The 17754-nt window shown below is 38.9% G+C and overlaps 11 protein-coding genes across 11 annotated transcripts; 4 read left to right on the top strand and 7 right to left on the bottom strand.

Moving 5' to 3' along the window:
* Positions 1–323: 323 nt before the first annotated feature.
* On the top strand, positions 324–848 carry KLLA0_C04928g (uncharacterized protein; the record flags this gene model as incomplete). The annotated part of the gene is made up of 1 exon (XM_452420.1): positions 324–848. One exon carries the CDS (start codon positions 324–326, stop codon positions 846–848), a length of 525 nt encoding a protein of 174 aa, XP_452420.1.
* Positions 849–2966: 2118 nt separating this feature from the next.
* KLLA0_C04950g (uncharacterized protein) lies at positions 2967–3278 on the top strand (the record flags this gene model as incomplete). The annotated part of the gene is made up of 1 exon (XM_452421.2): positions 2967–3278. One exon carries the CDS (start codon positions 2967–2969, stop codon positions 3276–3278), a length of 312 nt encoding a protein of 103 aa, XP_452421.2.
* A 663-nt stretch (positions 3279–3941) lies between these two features.
* KLLA0_C04994g (uncharacterized protein) lies at positions 3942–5768 on the top strand (the record flags this gene model as incomplete). Its single annotated transcript, XM_452423.1, has 1 exon — positions 3942–5768. One exon carries the CDS (start codon positions 3942–3944, stop codon positions 5766–5768), a length of 1827 nt encoding a protein of 608 aa, XP_452423.1.
* Positions 5769–6551: 783 nt separating this feature from the next.
* Positions 6552–7031, bottom strand: FIT2 (Fit2p; the record flags this gene model as incomplete). Its single annotated transcript, XM_452424.1, has 1 exon — positions 6552–7031. One exon carries the CDS (start codon positions 7029–7031, stop codon positions 6552–6554), a length of 480 nt encoding a protein of 159 aa, XP_452424.1.
* Positions 7032–9427: 2396 nt separating this feature from the next.
* On the top strand, positions 9428–10105 carry KLLA0_C05060g (SUR7/PalI family protein; the record flags this gene model as incomplete). The annotated part of the gene is made up of 1 exon (XM_452426.1): positions 9428–10105. One exon carries the CDS (start codon positions 9428–9430, stop codon positions 10103–10105), a length of 678 nt encoding a protein of 225 aa, XP_452426.1.
* Positions 10106–11878: 1773 nt separating this feature from the next.
* On the bottom strand, positions 11879–12949 carry KLLA0_C05082g (translation initiation factor eIF-2B subunit; the record flags this gene model as incomplete). The annotated part of the gene is made up of 1 exon (XM_452427.1): positions 11879–12949. One exon carries the CDS (start codon positions 12947–12949, stop codon positions 11879–11881), a length of 1071 nt encoding a protein of 356 aa, XP_452427.1.
* Positions 12950–13187: 238 nt separating this feature from the next.
* Positions 13188–13820, bottom strand: SEC72 (Sec63 complex subunit SEC72; the record flags this gene model as incomplete). Its single annotated transcript, XM_452428.1, has 1 exon — positions 13188–13820. One exon carries the CDS (start codon positions 13818–13820, stop codon positions 13188–13190), a length of 633 nt encoding a protein of 210 aa, XP_452428.1.
* A 340-nt stretch (positions 13821–14160) lies between these two features.
* KLLA0_C05126g (Ran family GTP-binding nuclear protein) lies at positions 14161–14805 on the bottom strand (the record flags this gene model as incomplete). Its single annotated transcript, XM_452429.1, has 1 exon — positions 14161–14805. The coding sequence occupies one exon, from the start codon at positions 14803–14805 to the stop codon at positions 14161–14163; it is 645 nt and encodes a 214-aa protein (XP_452429.1).
* A 425-nt stretch (positions 14806–15230) lies between these two features.
* On the bottom strand, positions 15231–16010 carry KLLA0_C05148g (uncharacterized protein; the record flags this gene model as incomplete). Its single annotated transcript, XM_452430.1, has 1 exon — positions 15231–16010. The coding sequence occupies one exon, from the start codon at positions 16008–16010 to the stop codon at positions 15231–15233; it is 780 nt and encodes a 259-aa protein (XP_452430.1).
* Positions 16011–16348: 338 nt separating this feature from the next.
* On the bottom strand, positions 16349–16678 carry KLLA0_C05170g (ATP synthase subunit H; the record flags this gene model as incomplete). Its single annotated transcript, XM_452431.1, has 1 exon — positions 16349–16678. The coding sequence occupies one exon, from the start codon at positions 16676–16678 to the stop codon at positions 16349–16351; it is 330 nt and encodes a 109-aa protein (XP_452431.1).
* A 331-nt stretch (positions 16679–17009) lies between these two features.
* Positions 17010–17579, bottom strand: YHC1 (Yhc1p; the record flags this gene model as incomplete). Its single annotated transcript, XM_452432.1, has 1 exon — positions 17010–17579. The coding sequence occupies one exon, from the start codon at positions 17577–17579 to the stop codon at positions 17010–17012; it is 570 nt and encodes a 189-aa protein (XP_452432.1).
* Between the last annotated feature and the right edge of the window lie 175 nt (positions 17580–17754).

Here is a 17754-nt window from a genome sequence, read left to right on the forward strand (position 1 = left end):
CAAATAGGTTAATGTTTGTATGTACGTTTGTATGTAAAAATACAAAGCGAGTACGAGAGAAAGCAAAAAAGGATTTCCTTCGGGACATTGAAAAGCAGAATGGATAACTTTATTGTTTTCCTTTCTGGAATACCAATTTTTGGAGATATATAAATATAAGTGAACGATTGGATTTTTCAGACTTGTGATTTCTGACCTCTTCTCTAATACTCTGGTGGTATTTTAAATTTCTTCTGATTCACTACTTTTTTCAGTTCTCACACTCTAGAAAAACATATACCTTTTTCAACACCCTACATTCGCTTGTATCCAAATTAACAAAAATGAAATTCTCCGTCGCCGCTACCACTTTGGCTGTTGCCACTTCCGCTTTGGCCGCTCAAACCGTCATCACTGCTACCAACGAAGGTAATGTCTACACCAAGACCGTTGATGTTCCAGACTCCGCTGACTTGGGTCCAGGTGAATACTTAAGTACATTGGTTGTTACCAGAGATGATGTTGTCTACACCAAGTACTTGACTGCTACTTCTTCTGGTGTCGCTGAATCTTCTGCTACTGAAGAATCCTCTTCTACTGAAGAATCCTCTTCTACTGAAGCTCCAACTGAATCTACTTCTACTGAAGAATCCTCTTCTACTGAAGCTCCAACTGAATCTTCTTCTTCCGCTGAAGAATCCTCTTCTACTGAAGCTGAAACTACATCTGAAGCTCCAGTTGAATCTTCTTCGACTGCTGCTCCAACTGAAACCTCCACTGCTGATGTTTCTACCTACACTGGTGGTGCTGCTCTAGCTTCCGTTGGTACTGGTTTGTTGGGTGTTGCTGTTGCTGGTTTGTTGATCTAAGAAACTCTCTCAGATTCTATACTTGCAACGGAAGAGAACGGAATAGACTATTGACCGTATGTTATCAAACGCCTTTATCTGTATCCAGTATATAGATAGTTCATTGATCTCGTGGCTCGCTTCTTTTCACTTCTCTTTTGGTTTTTTTTTCTCATTAAACCTTCTACACAAAACCCTTATTACCAAAGGGGCATTGAGCGTGTATGGTATTTTCTGATCCCCCAATCTTTGTTAATTGTTTTCTGTGCTGGTCTGCCCTTTATCTATGTTTTCAAATCTCTTATGACTTTGTTTGCTAGGATTTGCAGTTCAATGTCTTTCAATGCTAATGAGATTCATATTAATAACTTGCAAATTCTACAATCTAGGAAGGATTTTGTGTTTCCATCTGCTATAAGGTCAAGTATTTTTTTGTCTTCATTGTCTTTTAACCTGCTTTTTGTTTTTCTCATCTCGAGGCGTTTCGGCTGCATGAAAACTTTAAAGATTCCATGCATATCAGGAACCTTTTTTTTCTTTTTGAAATACTTCTTATCAAGGAAGCAATGAGTAAAAATGAACGGTTGAGCACTTTCATTTCCTGATTTGAAGACAAAGGGTATGAGGGATCGAAATACAAATGTTTCGGTTTCTTCTTTCTTAAATGTTACCTACTTTCGCTAGTTTAAAACCAAGAAGTATGGGGAACAGAATCCCAGCTCGATTGTCTCTTTAGGTATTTTTTTTGTTCCCTTTTTTTTTGAAAGACTAAGGTGTTAATGAAGGTTGAATCTGTTATCATCATTTAAGTATTCAAATGGTAATTCACCCTGGAGGCTTTATCTACGTAGATCGCTCTTCTATACGAGTTTGTATACGGTTGTTTAATATCCCGTTAGTAAACACCTTGTTTTTTTTTTTTGGGTCCGAAAAACAAAAGAAAAAGAATACATTAAAAGAAGACACATCAATGCTTAATACCCGATGCCCATCGAGCAGAAGTTCAATGACCTCCGATCTTCTTAGTTTACACTAAGCTAGCTTTTTCTATTTCATTTGTTTTCTTGCATGTTCTCTAGCTCTGCTCGAAAATGTTGAATGCTACGTACGCTCTTTAAAAGCGTGAGGGACGAAAACGAAAAACCCGATGCAGGTCCGCGGCAGTAACTTTCATCACTGACTCATGTGGTCTGTCTGTATAATATGTTTCTCTCGAGGGTCGCCAGCCGGAAATCATCAGAGAACTTAAGCGAGAAACCCGAGGCGTAACATGCATTCATTTGATATCATAGCAACCACCCGAATATTGGACTGTGAAATAGTGAAAAGTGAAAAGAGCCTGTTGACCTTCTAAACGATAGTTGAGAGAAGAAAGAGGGGGAAATATACTAAGTAGTTGAGAAAGAAGGGTGTCTGTAATGGCCTTAGAATCTCACTTGATCAGTAAATCACACAAAAATGGTTGAATGGGTAAGCGATCATCGCTTACCCATTCAACTTTGTAGCACCGCTTGTTCTCCTTCTAACGAAATACACAGTATAGCCATATTTTATAGCCATCCATGAAACTTTTGCTCGGTAACGAACATTCGCTAAATCTTCGAACGAAGGGACTGCAGGAAATGGGAAATGGACCTCAAAGCAATCGGTGGAAATCTTACATTAGCAGTCAATGCTATGTTGGATTTCCAATTGACGCAGAACCCTGATTCACATTATGATAAAACTTGCCTGAAAAGGTTCAAACCCTTTTAATTATTTTTCTATTCTCTGGAATGTTCTTACGGGATAAGAACAAGAGAGACTAAAAAATAGTTCATCCTCCAGAATAAAATTGATGGTTAATCTTAGTACTTGTTGTAGTAATACCAATAATCTTGGAGTAAAGTATTGGTACAGGGGTGTACATGTATGGTTTATTTTATAGACAATTGACATTTTGGAATAGGTTGCCTTCATGTGCCGGTATGGAGGGAACCGTTTAGAAGTCCTGAGAAAACATCTTCAAAAAAGAAATGAGAAAACATAAGAATGTGGACCCACCTGGTGTGTGTCAGAACTTTTCACGTTTCTTGATTTTTCTTTTGGAAATAATTGTGATTGATTTCCTTTGAGGTACATGTAACCTCTTTTGAATTGATGCACACCCTGAATTTTTTCTACCAGAAAAAGTATGAGAATGCAAATCCGAAAATGAAAGTTTATCCAAATGCAACCGCGGATAGTTCCGATATCTTTGAATCAGAGCGGGAAAAGAGAACTGTTCGAGGGAATCTGGCAGATCTGTACGTCAAAAACCTTAAAGGGTCCGTAAAATGGCCTTTTGAGCTGCATATCTCTGTGGGTACCCTGAGTCACGGATTTGTTAAAAGAGTGGAAATTTGTGCGGAAAGCAGTAAAGGACAAGAGTCGGACATAGAATTTTGTATTCTGATTGGGATTCTAAGATGAACGAACAGTAAAAAGAGGAAAAATCGCAGATCGTCCAGTCTGACTTTGTTATGTATGCCCCATAGAGAAATGCAAAGGATGCACGCCCAGTGTGTATTTCTTTGTTTTTTCTTGGGTTTAATTGGCGATTTATTTGCAGTAATTCCTGAAGGTGCTCTATATCTCCTGCCTAATACTAATTTTCAATAGGTATATGTTATTTCGCATGCTTTTGTTCTCTTTTCTGTTGATTTATGGAGAATTCTCCATACCCTCTCATAGAAACGACAGTTTAAGTTCACATATTCGTAGAAAAAAAACTTTGGCGCTGGTGCATAAAAGATCTCTCTAGGGTGGTCGACACTAGCGTTTGTATTCCACAAAACATGTCTCGAGTTGATCAAGAAAACGCACCTCTTTTGCGAAAACTTCGATCACTAGAGTATGTTTGTACAATATTGATTGGGAAGTATACATGTCTGTCTGCACCCAACCAGGAGCTTCAATTATGTTTGAGTTTGGGAATCCCTCAAGTATTAATACCCAGCACTTCTCTCCTAAAGTTTTGGCGAATTTTATCTTGATCTGTATGGTAGTATGCCTATTTCTACAAATCCTTTATAATTTTAATAGAATCGTAAGAAACCAGCCCTTTCACTCGCTTAAACCACCGAATAACTTACCATGAAGTTATCCTCTGTAGTTGCCACTGCTTTGGCTGCTGCCTCAAGTGCCCTAGCTGCTCAAACTACCGTGACTGCTACCGTAGATGGACATGTCTACACTAAGACGATCGACATCCCAGATGCAGATGAAACTGCCCCTTCAGGTTACTATTTATCTACCATCATTGTAACGAGAGGAGACGTCGTTTACACCAAGGTTATCACCGAACAATCCGCTGTTGCTACTTCCGAGACAACCTCTAGTGAAGAGACTACTGCCTCAATCCTAACTGCTGTCGACGAAGAGGCAATCTCATCTGCTGTTGAAGAGACTTCCTCCGCTGAAGAAGCTTCCACCACTGAATATGAAACCATTACTTTGACCTTATACAAGAACGACCACTGGTTCACTAAGACCGTCACCCAACCAGTTGGTTACGTTTACGCCGGTGAAACTGCCGCTCAAACCTCATCCGCTGAAGAAACCTCATCTGCCGAAGAAACCTCATCTGCCGCTGAAGAGAATTCTACCACTGAATACGAAACTAAGACTCTAACTTTGTCCAAGAACGGTCACTGGTTCACTAAGACTGTCACCCAGCCGGTTGGTTTCGTCTGGACCGGTGAAGCAACTACCTACACTGGTGTTGCTCCATGGGCTAGTAGTTCTGCTGAAGAAGCTTCTACCACTCTTGATGCCGATGAACTTGAAACTGTCACTTTGACTTTGTCTAAGAATGGTCACTGGTTCACTAAGACCGTCACTCAAACTAAGGGTTTCGTCTGGACCGGTGAACCATCTAGATCGGCTGCCACAACCTCCGCTGAAGAAACTTCTTCTACTGAAGAAGCCTCTACCACTGAATACGAAACTAAGACTCTAACTTTGTCCAAGAACGGTCACTGGTTCACTAAGACTGTCACCCAGCCGGTTGGTTTCGTCTGGACCGGTGAAGCAACTACCTACACTGGTGTTGCTCCATGGGCTAGTAGTTCTGCTGAAGAGGCCTCTTCAACTGAAGAAGCCTCTACCACTCTTGATGCCGATGAACTTGAAACTGTCACTTTGACTTTGTCTAAGAATGGTCATTGGTTCACTAAGACCGTCACTCAAACTAAGGGTTTCGTATGGACCGGCGAACCATCTAGATCAGCTACTGCATCTTCTGATGATTCTAACGATGACATTACCTCTTACTCAAACTCTACCGCATCAGCAACTGATTCCACAGATGGCCAATCCTCTGTTAGCATTGAAACTCAAACTGTCACCGACAAGTCTAGTACCACAGCTACCATCACTTCATGTTCAGAAGGGGTCTGTCACACAACCACTCTAGAGCCATCTGCTTCTACTGTTGTCACCACTGTTGTTGATGGTGTTACCATTGTTACCACCGTCCCATGTACGACCACTTCTACCGTTGAATGTACCGAGGAACAATGCCAAAAGACCAAGGAAACAGTTTCCACCAAGGAAACAGTATCCACCAAGGAACCGGAATCTACTGTCTTCACTACTGTTGTTGAAGGTGTCACTATTACCAGTACCATCCCATGCTCTGAAGGTGTTTGTCAAAAGACTACCTCCGAACATTCAGCTGTTAAGACCTCCACTAATGGTAACGACCAACAATCAGCTGTTAAGACTACCACTGCTGGTGACAATGTTCAACCAACCACCACTGCTACTATAATCGATACCGTGAAGACTACTATTGTTAAATCTACTTCTGCTACACAAAGTAGTCCTGCTCAAACTGTCTCCACTTACACTGGCGGTGCTGTCATGGCCTCTGTTGGTACTGGTATCTTCGCTGCTGCCATGGGTGTTATGTTGTTATGAACATTTTAATGATTTTTTGAGTATGGCATACGTGCTATTATTTTGCAACAACATTAACAATAAACAGGTTGATTCCTCCTACTCCTTTATCAAAGAAATGAATATTGTTCTTTGATTCCATCTATTAATAAAAAGGTGAAAAATAATCACCACTTTCATAGTTGGAATACGTTATAGAACCTTCACCATTCATTTTATTTCAAACAGTGGGAATTTAGGGGTATGCATTTTTATTAAACATGTTGTTGTTCAAAGCGGCTCCCAGCTGGGCGGGTCTGAAAAAGAAAAAGATTTGCAAATTTTTGAACAAGCAACCCCTCTCATTCTCATCGTTATGTGTTTGTAGTTCGTAAAAAGCACCTTTTTTTGCTATATATTTCCTCTATTTACTTTACTGTTTATGTCCCTGTTCTTGATATAATTGATTAGACTTTTTGTTTTTATTATTTTCAAAATCTTCGACACTTTTAAATTTTTCGCTCGAAATGATACTGGAAGTCAATAGAGGATGGTTATTTATTTGACCAATAATTAGTGTATATTTTTGAGTTTAACTACGGTGGCTGTACATGTTACTTTTAGATTATATATGTGCACGGGAAGCTAACTTAACTAGTTTGATGAATTGAAATGAAATGATAAGGAAATGAAAAAATTACAATTGGAAGGTAATAATAATGTGTTTGAAGACCTCGCACCTCAATGAGATGGGCCAGGATAAATATAAAACGCATCTTCAAAATACTCTTCAACAAAAAAATAAAAGATTCAATTTCAAAACATTTACAACAAACAAGCAGCGACAGCAGCCAAGACACCAGCGTTGACGGCTAGAGAACCAGCGGCATCGGAGGAAGTGGAAGCGGAGGAAGATGTGGAAGATTCAGCAGAAGAGGAGGAAGAAGAGGATGAGGATGAGGATGAGGATGATTCATCGCTATCAGTAGAGATAGCAACAACGTTGGTCTTGGTGTAGGTAGCACCGTTATCAGAGTTAGTGATGGTGACCTTGGAAGTAGTAGACTTCACAGATGTGGTGTCTGGACCTTCAGTGTAGGTTTTGACGTATGAAGCACCGTTTTCAGTGTAGGTAGTAGTTCTGGTGGTGGAAGCAGTGATGATTGGGTCAGCAGTGTCAGTGACAACCTTTGTGTAGACGTGACCACCGTTGGTAGCAGTGATGGTCTTAACGGTTGAGGATTCAGAGACGGCGGCGGCGACGGCAGCGACGGCAGAGATCAACAAGGAGTTAGTGAACTTCATTTCTAGATTATATTCTGTCTGATGGACTTTGCGATTGGGATATCGATGGTTTTTGACAGCAATTAAAGGAAAAGTCTAAACGAAACTTACCTTAAACAGAAGTTTAGCAATCCACGTTCACGTTGAGAAAGATAAGTTGTCCTCGAAGCACCTTTTTATACAAATGAACAGATGGAAGAACATTACCAATTTGTCAAGAATTATCTCCCAGTCGGGCCGAAGAGTACTACTCTTTTTCCTTTTTTTCATACTTCGGCTGTCAAAATTTTCTACTAGAAGAAATTATTTCCCAAAAGGGTAATAGTATCATAATGCCATATAATGGTGATATTCTCATCTATTTACTCTTCCTATCTGCTCTGTATTCTCACCATGGTTCCCACCTCTCCGTACTTGTTACCACTTATTTCCAGTCGATACCAGAAGAACCCTCCTACCCTCGAAAGAGGAAGAATGGAAAAAAATGGAAAATGAAAAAAAGAAAAAAAGATCTGTTTTCTGTGCTCTTCCACACCAATTTCCAGGAACAAACAACGTACATGTTAATCTCTCGCTCGGAAGATGTCTGGTCAGTAGTAGTAATGGTAGCAGTGCAGCTTAGTTTAGTAAGTGGGAGGATTAAGTTCTGCCTATTACACTCCTCAAATGGGGTGCGTAATACCGTAACGAACCACTCCTGCCAGGAAACACTATATTCGGCGTGAGTTTGGTGTCAATTTAGTCTCATCCGCATATTCTCCTAAGATCTCTCTCATACAGTGGAATGAATGAAATGTTAGTGAATAAGTAAAACCCAGTATACCGTTAATTTGATTTCGATGTGCACAAAGAAAATTCCTGGCATTACGCCACTTCTCTGTTAATTGCGTAACGAAGTGCTATTCATTCGGTAACGTTAAATCTACATTTGGACTGGAATGCCACTACCGATCTGTCTTCATCTGAAGGCCCGGCAGACAGACGTTGTTATTCCACAATAGACTCTAGCTTTGGCTACGGTTTCCACCGTAAGCCCGATTATCACGGCCTGTAGAAAAGAATTCTTGATGAAGTCACCAACTAATCAGATCATTGTTAGCATTGACCTCTTCTCTTTTGGCCTATATCAAAAGCTGCTTCAAGCGTCTTTGGCCAAACACCACAACACCTTTTCCCCCTATTCCGTCTCATTCTACTCCCCCTTTTCCTTTTCCTTTGGGTAAAAGTGTTGTAAAAGTGGAAAACAGCATGCGCCTGCCGGTTTCACAGTCATCTTTTTCAAACGATGAGTTTTTGCAAAAACCCTTATGTCCTACTAACTTTTCTTCTTGTCCCTTTTTTTCTAAAAAGGTTATTTAGAAATCGTCATAGCAAATGCACCGATATGCACACCCTGAAATCATACAAAAAAAACCATGATAGGTTCGTTCCACAAATTAGACGAAATCCGAGCATCAGTCGTTCTGCAAATATCCCCTACTAATTCAACGTCTTAACTACTGGTCTCTAGCGATACTAGAAGGAACCGTTAGCCCTGTCGTGGGGATAACCTCGGAAACTGATAATCCTTTTTTCTCAAAAACCATTTTTTTCTACATGTTCGCCCACAAAATCGTCATTGAATACTTGCAAAATATACGGAGAAAAAAAGAAAGAAAATCCTTTTTCTTCCAAATTTTCTAGGGTGTATTCCCAATACAATTCACAGAAGATGAGCGAGTCGAAGTCTGCAAATTATTATGAAGCAACAACTAGTAGTGGCGACAACCAATGAAGAACAGAGAAAGGAGTAAGGATGTCGACTTAACTTAGGTCAGGTCACGCTGAGCTACAATTTTGTGGGTAGTGGTATGGAAATCACCAACCGAGAAAGAACGAACCATTTTTTTATTTCATTACCAAATTCCAAATTCCTCAAGGTTCCGAAATGTAATGTGAAAACAATGGATGGAAGTATCAAGCAGTGTTTTTTGGGTACAGAAGCGTAGTTAGTATCGATATTACACGGCAGTTCCAGGCTTGAACCAAACGGCTGGCGTGTGAGAAATTTAATAAGTATTAGCAAGTAAAAACTTGCATTTTTTTTATTTCTCTTGAAATTGTAGAAATTTAGAAAATTTTTACTTCGTTAGTAAAAGACGGTAAGTGAGTTAGCAAACTAAGCAAGCAAGTTTCAGCCTTCGCACATAATCGTTCAGAGCATTTACTAGTTAGTAGTGACTGGAAGATAAAGTTTTTTTTTTTATCTATTTCATGCTCCCTGTTGCTGTGAGTGTGGTTTCTCTATCCTAACTAACTTCCTCCCACAACTTTTGAACTCTCCCAAATCAAAGCTTGGAACGTTCTCACGTTAAAAAATTCGTTTTACCATAACGAGGAAAAGTTTTGTATCCCGTGTTGTTCTAAGAAATGATAATATGCTGGTGAAAATTGTGCTAGTTGTATTGCTCACGCTGGCGTTAGTATTTGAATGTTTTAGCACGATATCAGTGCCAATTACAATCGGTTTGTATATCTCTGAATATAACGGGTATCGGTTCGGAGTTTTCGGATGGTGTAAGGTGGATAGATCTGTTTGCTCACCCATTAGGATAGGGTATTCAAAGGATGACATTCTTTTGTTTAACGAACAAGAATATCTGCATCTGCCGAACCATGCGAAATATGCATTATCAAATTTACTATTGGTTCACGTTTTGGCATTTGTATGCGTAACTATCCTTTGGGTATTTGGAATGTTGACATGTTTCCGTTGCATAAAGACGTCGAGACGAATGTTGATCATAGCTGTGCTATGGTCTATGCTTACATTTATGGTCACGCTTCTAGGATTTTTGATAGACATCTTGATCTTCTCATCACATGTCACATGGTGTACCTGGTTAACGCTAGCCAGCGCATTTTTCACTGTCCTAAGCGGTACAGTACTATGCGTGATGAGACGTAACCTCACATACGATAAATTTCTCGAATCTAAACCGGAAAAACACGGTGTTTATGTCCCTTTATGCCGCCTAAATGACGTTGAAGAGCTGGAAATACCCTGGTGTAATACTATGAATCATCAAGCACTTACAGCGCCAACACCGATGTAGCAACAAGGGATCGTCCAACACTTGTAGATATATAGATTTCAAGGAAGCAATGAAATATCTGAGCCATTTATAACTAACGTTGTTCAGACAGGGAGAAAGAAGAGAAAAAAATGTTGCCTAGAACCCTGTCTTATAAATTTTCTTGGCAAAAATTTTTTTCCTTCCATTCGAGTTTGAATCATACAAGAAAAAAAATTTTCGCTTTTGAAAAGGGAAAATTCCTATATTACTCAGTCGCTAAGCAGCGCGCTGATAACACAGATGCACATTGGTAACGCTAACGGGTACAAAGAAATAACACAAAATACCAATATAAGCTAAGCCACCTTTTTCAATATTACTGTTTACTTCAAATCTGGGGGTGAACAGCACAGATTACGTAGCACCACCCAAGATCCCTACAATTGACATTAAGGTGCTTAATGGGGTGTTTATCTCACACCAATCTTAAACTCACTACCTGAGTACCTAAGTATCTATCTGTTCAATTGTTCATTTCATTCTCTGTCAAGTATTACTGGTGTTCTCCGTCATAAACCCGTTTTTGATAACGGAGAAAGGCTATGAAAACTTTTTAATTATCAGGAAAACCCTTTCCACGAAAAAAATCTTGGCAAAAAAAAACAAAGAAAACGACTAAATTGTACTAGGAAAAGAAAATGCAAGGTGTACTAAAACGGAGAAAGTGAATAATGCCAGGGGTGTAGTTGTCAGGACTAACCAGCCAAAAATATATATATATAGCAACAAAAAGTGTGCAACAGTAGTAGTGTGATGAGAATGGCAAGTGTAGTAAGATCCCCGTAGCCGTTCATTGCACCCCTTGACTTTCCGATAACGTAGTATCTTAGAATGACGAGGTGATGGGCTGCAGGTGTGTCATCTGATTCCTGTGCTGTAATGTGTACGTCATATGAGGGACATGTTGTAATGTGAGCCTATAATCAGAGAGGCAGTTAAGTTAATTCAAATTATCTTCTAGCGGGTTCGCATGAGGGGTGTAAGCTATATCATATGGACAGTCGTCATAGCTTTCATCGAGAGATGATTAAAACACGTGATCGATTAAGTTTTGGGTGTCGTTCTCAAGATCTTTCCCCACCACTTAATGGGTTATTACTGAACTAAAACAAAAACGCTTTGGTATATTTACTCTCTACTGCATCCTTGCCTTCTTTTTTCACCGTGATATCCGGGCATTTAATTTGTCACAGAAACTTTAAACATTTGTAGAAGAATTACACTTCAAACCGTAAGAGATCGTCTAAGCATAGACCATTAACAATCTGAGCATCCTTTCAGATATTTTTCTACTACGATTTACTTTACTTCATGAAGTAAGTGGCGTATGACTGTGTAATTGAAAAGTTATGGAACAAGTTTAAATTGGGCCGAGTGTTTAGCGAGTCCGAAGCTACGGTGAGAGAGCCTACATTTACTTGCAAGAGTGTGTGAGCTTCTAATTACGGTTTAAGGTCATTGATTCAAAGAAAGGCCTTTTCGTACTCAAAAGAAGTCAAATTGATATGGCCCATTGGTCAAAAATGTTTTGTTGGTTCGTAGTCGAATAACAAACATTAACCATCCAGCTCAAGATTGAAAGTGTGAGGTACGTTCAACCGAGCGAGGTACAGGGCGTGCAGGTTACAAGAGTCAGGATTATTGTGTTTACTTTAACAGATATCGTCAGGCAAAAAAATTAATAGTTTATTCTGAGTTTCTCAGACCAGGATATGTTTTAGAATTAGATCTATTTCAGATATGCATGTATCATTATATTTTTTCTCCAAGGTTAACATCCTCTTGCTTATAGTTATCCCATACCACACGATAGATGAAGCTTGGTGCAAAACCACCAATATTTGTAATATATATATCGATGTTTTCCGGGGGAATATAGTCTGCGATAGGATTTATGGTTTCTAAGGCAACAGTACCTACTCTATCATTCTCGGTTGTCGGCAAGACATTTTGGGATCCTCCAATTTCTACCATTTTCTCGACATCGAATGGGTATAAAGGAGAGAGCTTATAAAGACCAGCAACAGCAAAGACAGGTGTTTTGAACTCTCTTGCACACTCACATACAGAGGAGACACCGGCGGTCGAAGATATCGTTCCACCATTAGTGAAAACGGTTTTAGCTCCTATAATAACTTTCCCTACTCTCGACATCAATGCAAATACAGCTGAATCAGGGATTACAATAGTCTCAATGTCATGCTCACTTAGTTTTTTGGCGAATTCATGAGCCACTGTTGTATTGTTAGGAAATCCTTCAGTCACTAGAACAGTAAAATTTCTATTATTACGTTCTCTAGCCTTCAAAAGGAAACGAAGAACCGTCTTTGAATCTGGAGTAGGTGTAAGTAGGATTTCTCGATCATGAATCAATTCAATAGCTATTTGTTGAATACCTTCATCGATATTTTTTATTTCATCTATAAGATCACGAATTGATTGAACAATGGTCTGCCTTACGTCTAGTTTGTTATCCTGTATCTTTCTCGTCTTCGTATCAGTCATTGGCTTCTGTAATAGGTTAAACATTGAGGATATCATCGGCTCAGCACTACTCTGTTCCTCCTCTATTTCGTCTCTGATCATTGATAATACACGTCTAACAACATTACCACAAGAGTATTCATATGGCTGTGCTTTCTCCAAATTGTTTCCGAATTTTTTTATTTGTACTATCAGTTCATCAGTAGAGGTCCATCTAATAGCTGAAACATATCTCATCAAGATTTGTAATGTTTCCAACGACGCTTGATAGGATCCTATCACCTGTTTTCTTTTTAGTCTATCAATGAAAGAATCAATCACGACGTTGATATCAGACATCTTAATTTGATTAGTTTGATTTCTTACGGATGATCACAATAGTTGCCTAGCTTTTCTTTCTTATTGTTTCGAACAACTTTTGTTGATGTGATGAGTTTATGTTACATATTTCAAATTTTTTTTTTGTATTTTTATTATGGATATTACCGTACGAAGCATCGTGGAAATGTCAAGCATGAAGAATGAGGACGAACAGTATTCGGTTCAGAGGGCTCAATTAGATACCTATGTACTATATTTACAGATCACCCTCAATTTCGAGCATTTTCTTTTCACAGGCTTGGAAAAGTGCAAGTAAAGGTCCATTCTTTGGGTCTAATGAAAGACCTCTTTCACAGTAAGGTCTCGCCAATTCCACTAGATTTAGCTTAAGTAAACAATCCGTTAACCTTATAAACACTTCTGGCACCACCATACCACAGTTGAGAAGCATCTCAAGATCTTGCCATGCATCTAGATTACGCTGTGAAACCAATTCAAGATCTGTTCTGTTACGTAACATCATGTGTAGCTCTTGAAGTTGAAAAGAAAATGGTTCCCATGGTTTACGAGCCTTATTACGCATATCGACAGCAAGGTCGACTTTTCTGAGAGCATCTGGTATATTCTTGTTCTGTGCTTGTTGCATGCCGGATTGAAACATATTTTTGACCATGTTTGTTGTTTCATTGTTTGGCTGAGGCTGGAAATTTGGGTTTGTTTCCGGTACAAGTGCGGTCGTTAACTTGTTGATTTGATTCAAGTTTGTTAGCCTATCTGTGTTGGAATCATTGTCGATGCTTAGCTGCTTATTGTTACTATCGTACTGAATCATGGTTTTGTTTTTAGCAGTTATAGGAACTGGTGGTGTAGCTCCTGTACTCTGGCCCATATTGATTCTTGTTGAACATGTTAAGTCAAAACAGCTTTTGTATTTTCGAGATAAAGAAATATAGATACTGAGAATGGTGCTATGGATAAAAAATAAATGACCAGGGAAATAGTATCAGAAGCACCAAAATCACCAGTGATAGTATAATTTACTTGACAGCTTAGATTTGAAAATAGTAATACTGTAAACAGCAATTTTTTCCTTGCTTAGAACACCTGGCGTGCAATGGAGAGCCACTTTAAGGTTGATATTCAAACCATCTAAGGAGAAGAGAAATGATGATGTAATTAGAAAAAATATACATGTCATATATTTATATTATACCGAGGTTTTAAGATGATTACAAATCAGCATCATCTTCATCAGGCAATGGCAAAGCAGTGGCTTGTTCCATTTCTTGTTGGTATTGTTGCATCAATTGCTCATCGACTTGGACTTCTGGTGGAGCCAAAGCTGGAGAGGCAACAAAGTCCAATTGTGGGTTACCGGCCAACTTTCTGGCTAACCACAAGAATGGCTTTTCGAAGTTATAGTTGGACTTGGCAGAGATATCGTAGTATTGTAGGTTCTTCTTTCTGTGGAAGGTAATGGTCTTGGCCTTAACTTTTCTTTCCTTGACATCGACCTTGTTACCACACAAAACGATTGGAATGTTTTCACAAACACGAACCAAATCTCTGTGCCAGTTTGGAACGTTCTTGTAGGTGATTCTGGAAGTCACATCAAACATAATGATACCACATTGAGCATTGATATAATAACCATCTCTTAGACCACCGAATTTTTCTTGACCTGCGGTATCCCAGACATCGAATTTGATTTCACCAAAGTTGGTGTAAAAAGCCAAAGGATGCACTTCAACACCGATGGTAGCAATGTACTTCTTCTCGAATTCACCAGTCAAATGTCTCTTGACGAAAGTTGTCTTACCGGTACCACCATCACCGACTAGAACTAGCTTGAAAGTAGGAACTTCAGCAGACATTTTTATTTTATAACTGTATCAGGGTATGTGTGTGCAGTGACTACAGTAAAGTTGCAACAACGGAGTATAATAAATAGCAGTATCTATTCGAAAGTGTCTCAAATCGTAAGCGCAAGAGATGATGATACATAACTAAACTGAATCAAGTATTCAATTTCATTGTTTTAATTTTTTTTTTTTTTCGATTTCTTGCATTTTCCATCAATTTACTAAAAGAGAAATATAAGAAACAGAAAGTGAAGAATCAGTCAGCATAGAATACTTCTGTTGCAACTGGCCTCCCTATAACCAGTACTTGAGAAACACATGGTGATAGCACTTCATATCGAATCGGTTTGATTACGTATCCAATGTATTATTTTACTGTTGTCTGCTCTTCTGCAGGGTCACAATCCTATTTAGGGTAGAAAAGAAATAGGGTAATATCAGGGTAACTGAGATTTGATATCTTCCCAGTCACGTGTGAGTTCGTTCAAAGCTTGGCTTGATGCCTCATGGTGATCTGATTTGTCCACAGTAACCGTTTTACTCGTGGTATCAGGTATTTGTAGCACAAATTTCGTATAGATTGTCTTGTTCATGTTTGATATGAGCCTTGTAGCTGCATCAAGATCTTGGGATAAACTAGTGTTGATATCTATCACGTCACTTAATTTATCGCTAAGCATGTCAATTTGATTAGCTTCGACAGCGTCGCGTGAATACATCAGCTTTCCTACTGTAAGATGTCCTAAAGATGTTCCCCATGTTATATTCGGTCTGTCTCCATCGGCGTATTGCCTCAATTGCGATGATTGATCTTCCAATTCTAATCGTAACTTTCGTATTTTCGCTTCGAGATATTTGGTATCCTTTTCTCGATACTGGATCTTGGTTATCTTAGTAACTTTGCGCTCCTTTTCTGGCGTATTTGCAGATTTATTGTGTTCAGATTTAATGAAATGTGTCCTTTCAATCAATTTATCTTGAGCTTTCCGTAATTGTAGGTCTTGATCCTTTAATCTGTCTTGTAGATTATCGACGCGTTGCAGTAGTTTATTTATAACATTTACTACTAGTTTATCACGATCTAATTGCTCTTTTTCACTCGATGATTCATTGCTGGCACTACACTGTAATTTATCATCTTTTAAATACCCTTTCTTGGTCAATTCATCGTTGATATATTTCACCGCATCAGCAATAGAACTAAACTTCTTTGACATGTTCGTATTATGAAAATTCAGTAGAATCACAGCTAGTGTCGTACTTCAGCGATGGAAATATTACCATTAAGGATGAAATATCTCATTCACTCTGTTTTTTATCTCGTAATTGTGTGTATGTGCACTTATATAAAGTATAAATTAACATTACAATTTATATCTAAGAAAAGTGTGTCTAGTTTTCGTTTCGGTATGACATTGAGCATAATAACAAATCATTCTTGGTAACAGATCATCGATGTTTAGAAAAAGCCATCTTGTATCGTTTCGTAATGCGGAGGAGCGTTGTCTCAATTTGAATATTATTTTAGTTTTTATTTTGTTATTCTTTAAATCCCTTAATGGTGAGCATCTTCCAATTCTTCCAACACTAACCAGTCACCTTCTTCAACTTCAGCAGATTGTTCATTAGCTTCGCTGACGGTTTCGACACCAGAAGATGCGTATTCCTTCAAAGCATCGGCAGATTGCAATTCTAGTTCTGGAAGCTTTGGAGCAGCTGGGGTGGTCCATGGCTTAACAGCACCTTGGGCATCGGCAGCTGTGATTGGCTTCAAATTCACGGCCTTCAATTCCTTTAAGTATAGGTCTTGGATGACATTACGTCTGATGAAACTGGTGGAAAAACCACGGCTGGCTCTTAAGGTCAATGGTACGGCTCTGAACATTATGTAACACTTTCTTGTGCTTTCCCTAGGCTAGTCTAAAACACTTCATTTATAAGTTACCGGTGTCTATTCGCTCACTAACGGAATCTTCATTCCAATTAAACCTTTGAACCTCAATTTTCTTGGTGCATATAAATCATATAATACGAACATGATATTTATTGGTTCGTTAGTGGTGATGAGTCACGTGAACACTTGATTGGGATATATAGCTGTATACTAATGCACCAGATACATGAGTACAAACCCACCTCAGATCGGCGAATGATACTCATGAGACAGAAACTGATGCTTGTATTGATCATTAACGTTATGTTACGGGGCAGGATCATTACCTCTTCAACTGCTTCACAGTATGATTAATGGACTTCTGAAGAAGAGACGGATCATGAAACTTCATCGAGTAAGTATTATTCCAGGCCAACGTCCTTGGAGGTGGGAGGACGGACGTAGATTCGTTTAAAGTTGGTTTTGCGACACTATTACGGTTTACGTTTCCTCTTTGTGGCTGTTTACTCACTTTTAACAAATGACCAATATCTATTCGGTTCTCTGGTCTGAAAATTCGTTCGTAACCCGGAGATCCTTTGTAAATTGCATCAAGTACATCAAGATCATCTAAAGTATCTTTATTCTTCGTTATTTTCATCATGCGTTTCCTCCTATTCGTCGGACAATGTATCACGCATCGAGGAGCATTTCTTGATTCCGTGACTTCTTTCTCGTGCGGTTTCCTATTCTTCGTACGTTTAAGCTTCTTGGATTCTTCGATCAAGGATGTGTTTCTATAATAGTCGGCCACAAGCCGTATGTGGTTCTTTCCTAGAAGATGTGATTTCCGCACACTGGCAGTGTCATGTGTAAGGTATGATTTACAGTACCAACAATAAAACCTTACCATTCCGAAAACTTAGTCAATGTTGATTAATACTATGATACAAGGCTAACGAGATTCTATGATTTGGCTCTGCGGTTTATGAGACTTCTTTTTGATTTTCTTTCCTGTCCATATAAACACAGATCCAATTGGTTCTCGGTTAAGTTAATATTTCGGCTTTTACTATATCAAAGTATGA

Source organism: Kluyveromyces lactis (assembly GCF_000002515.2).
Source record: "Kluyveromyces lactis strain NRRL Y-1140 chromosome C complete sequence".
NCBI classification, from domain to species: Eukaryota; Fungi; Ascomycota; class Saccharomycetes; order Saccharomycetales; family Saccharomycetaceae; genus Kluyveromyces; species Kluyveromyces lactis.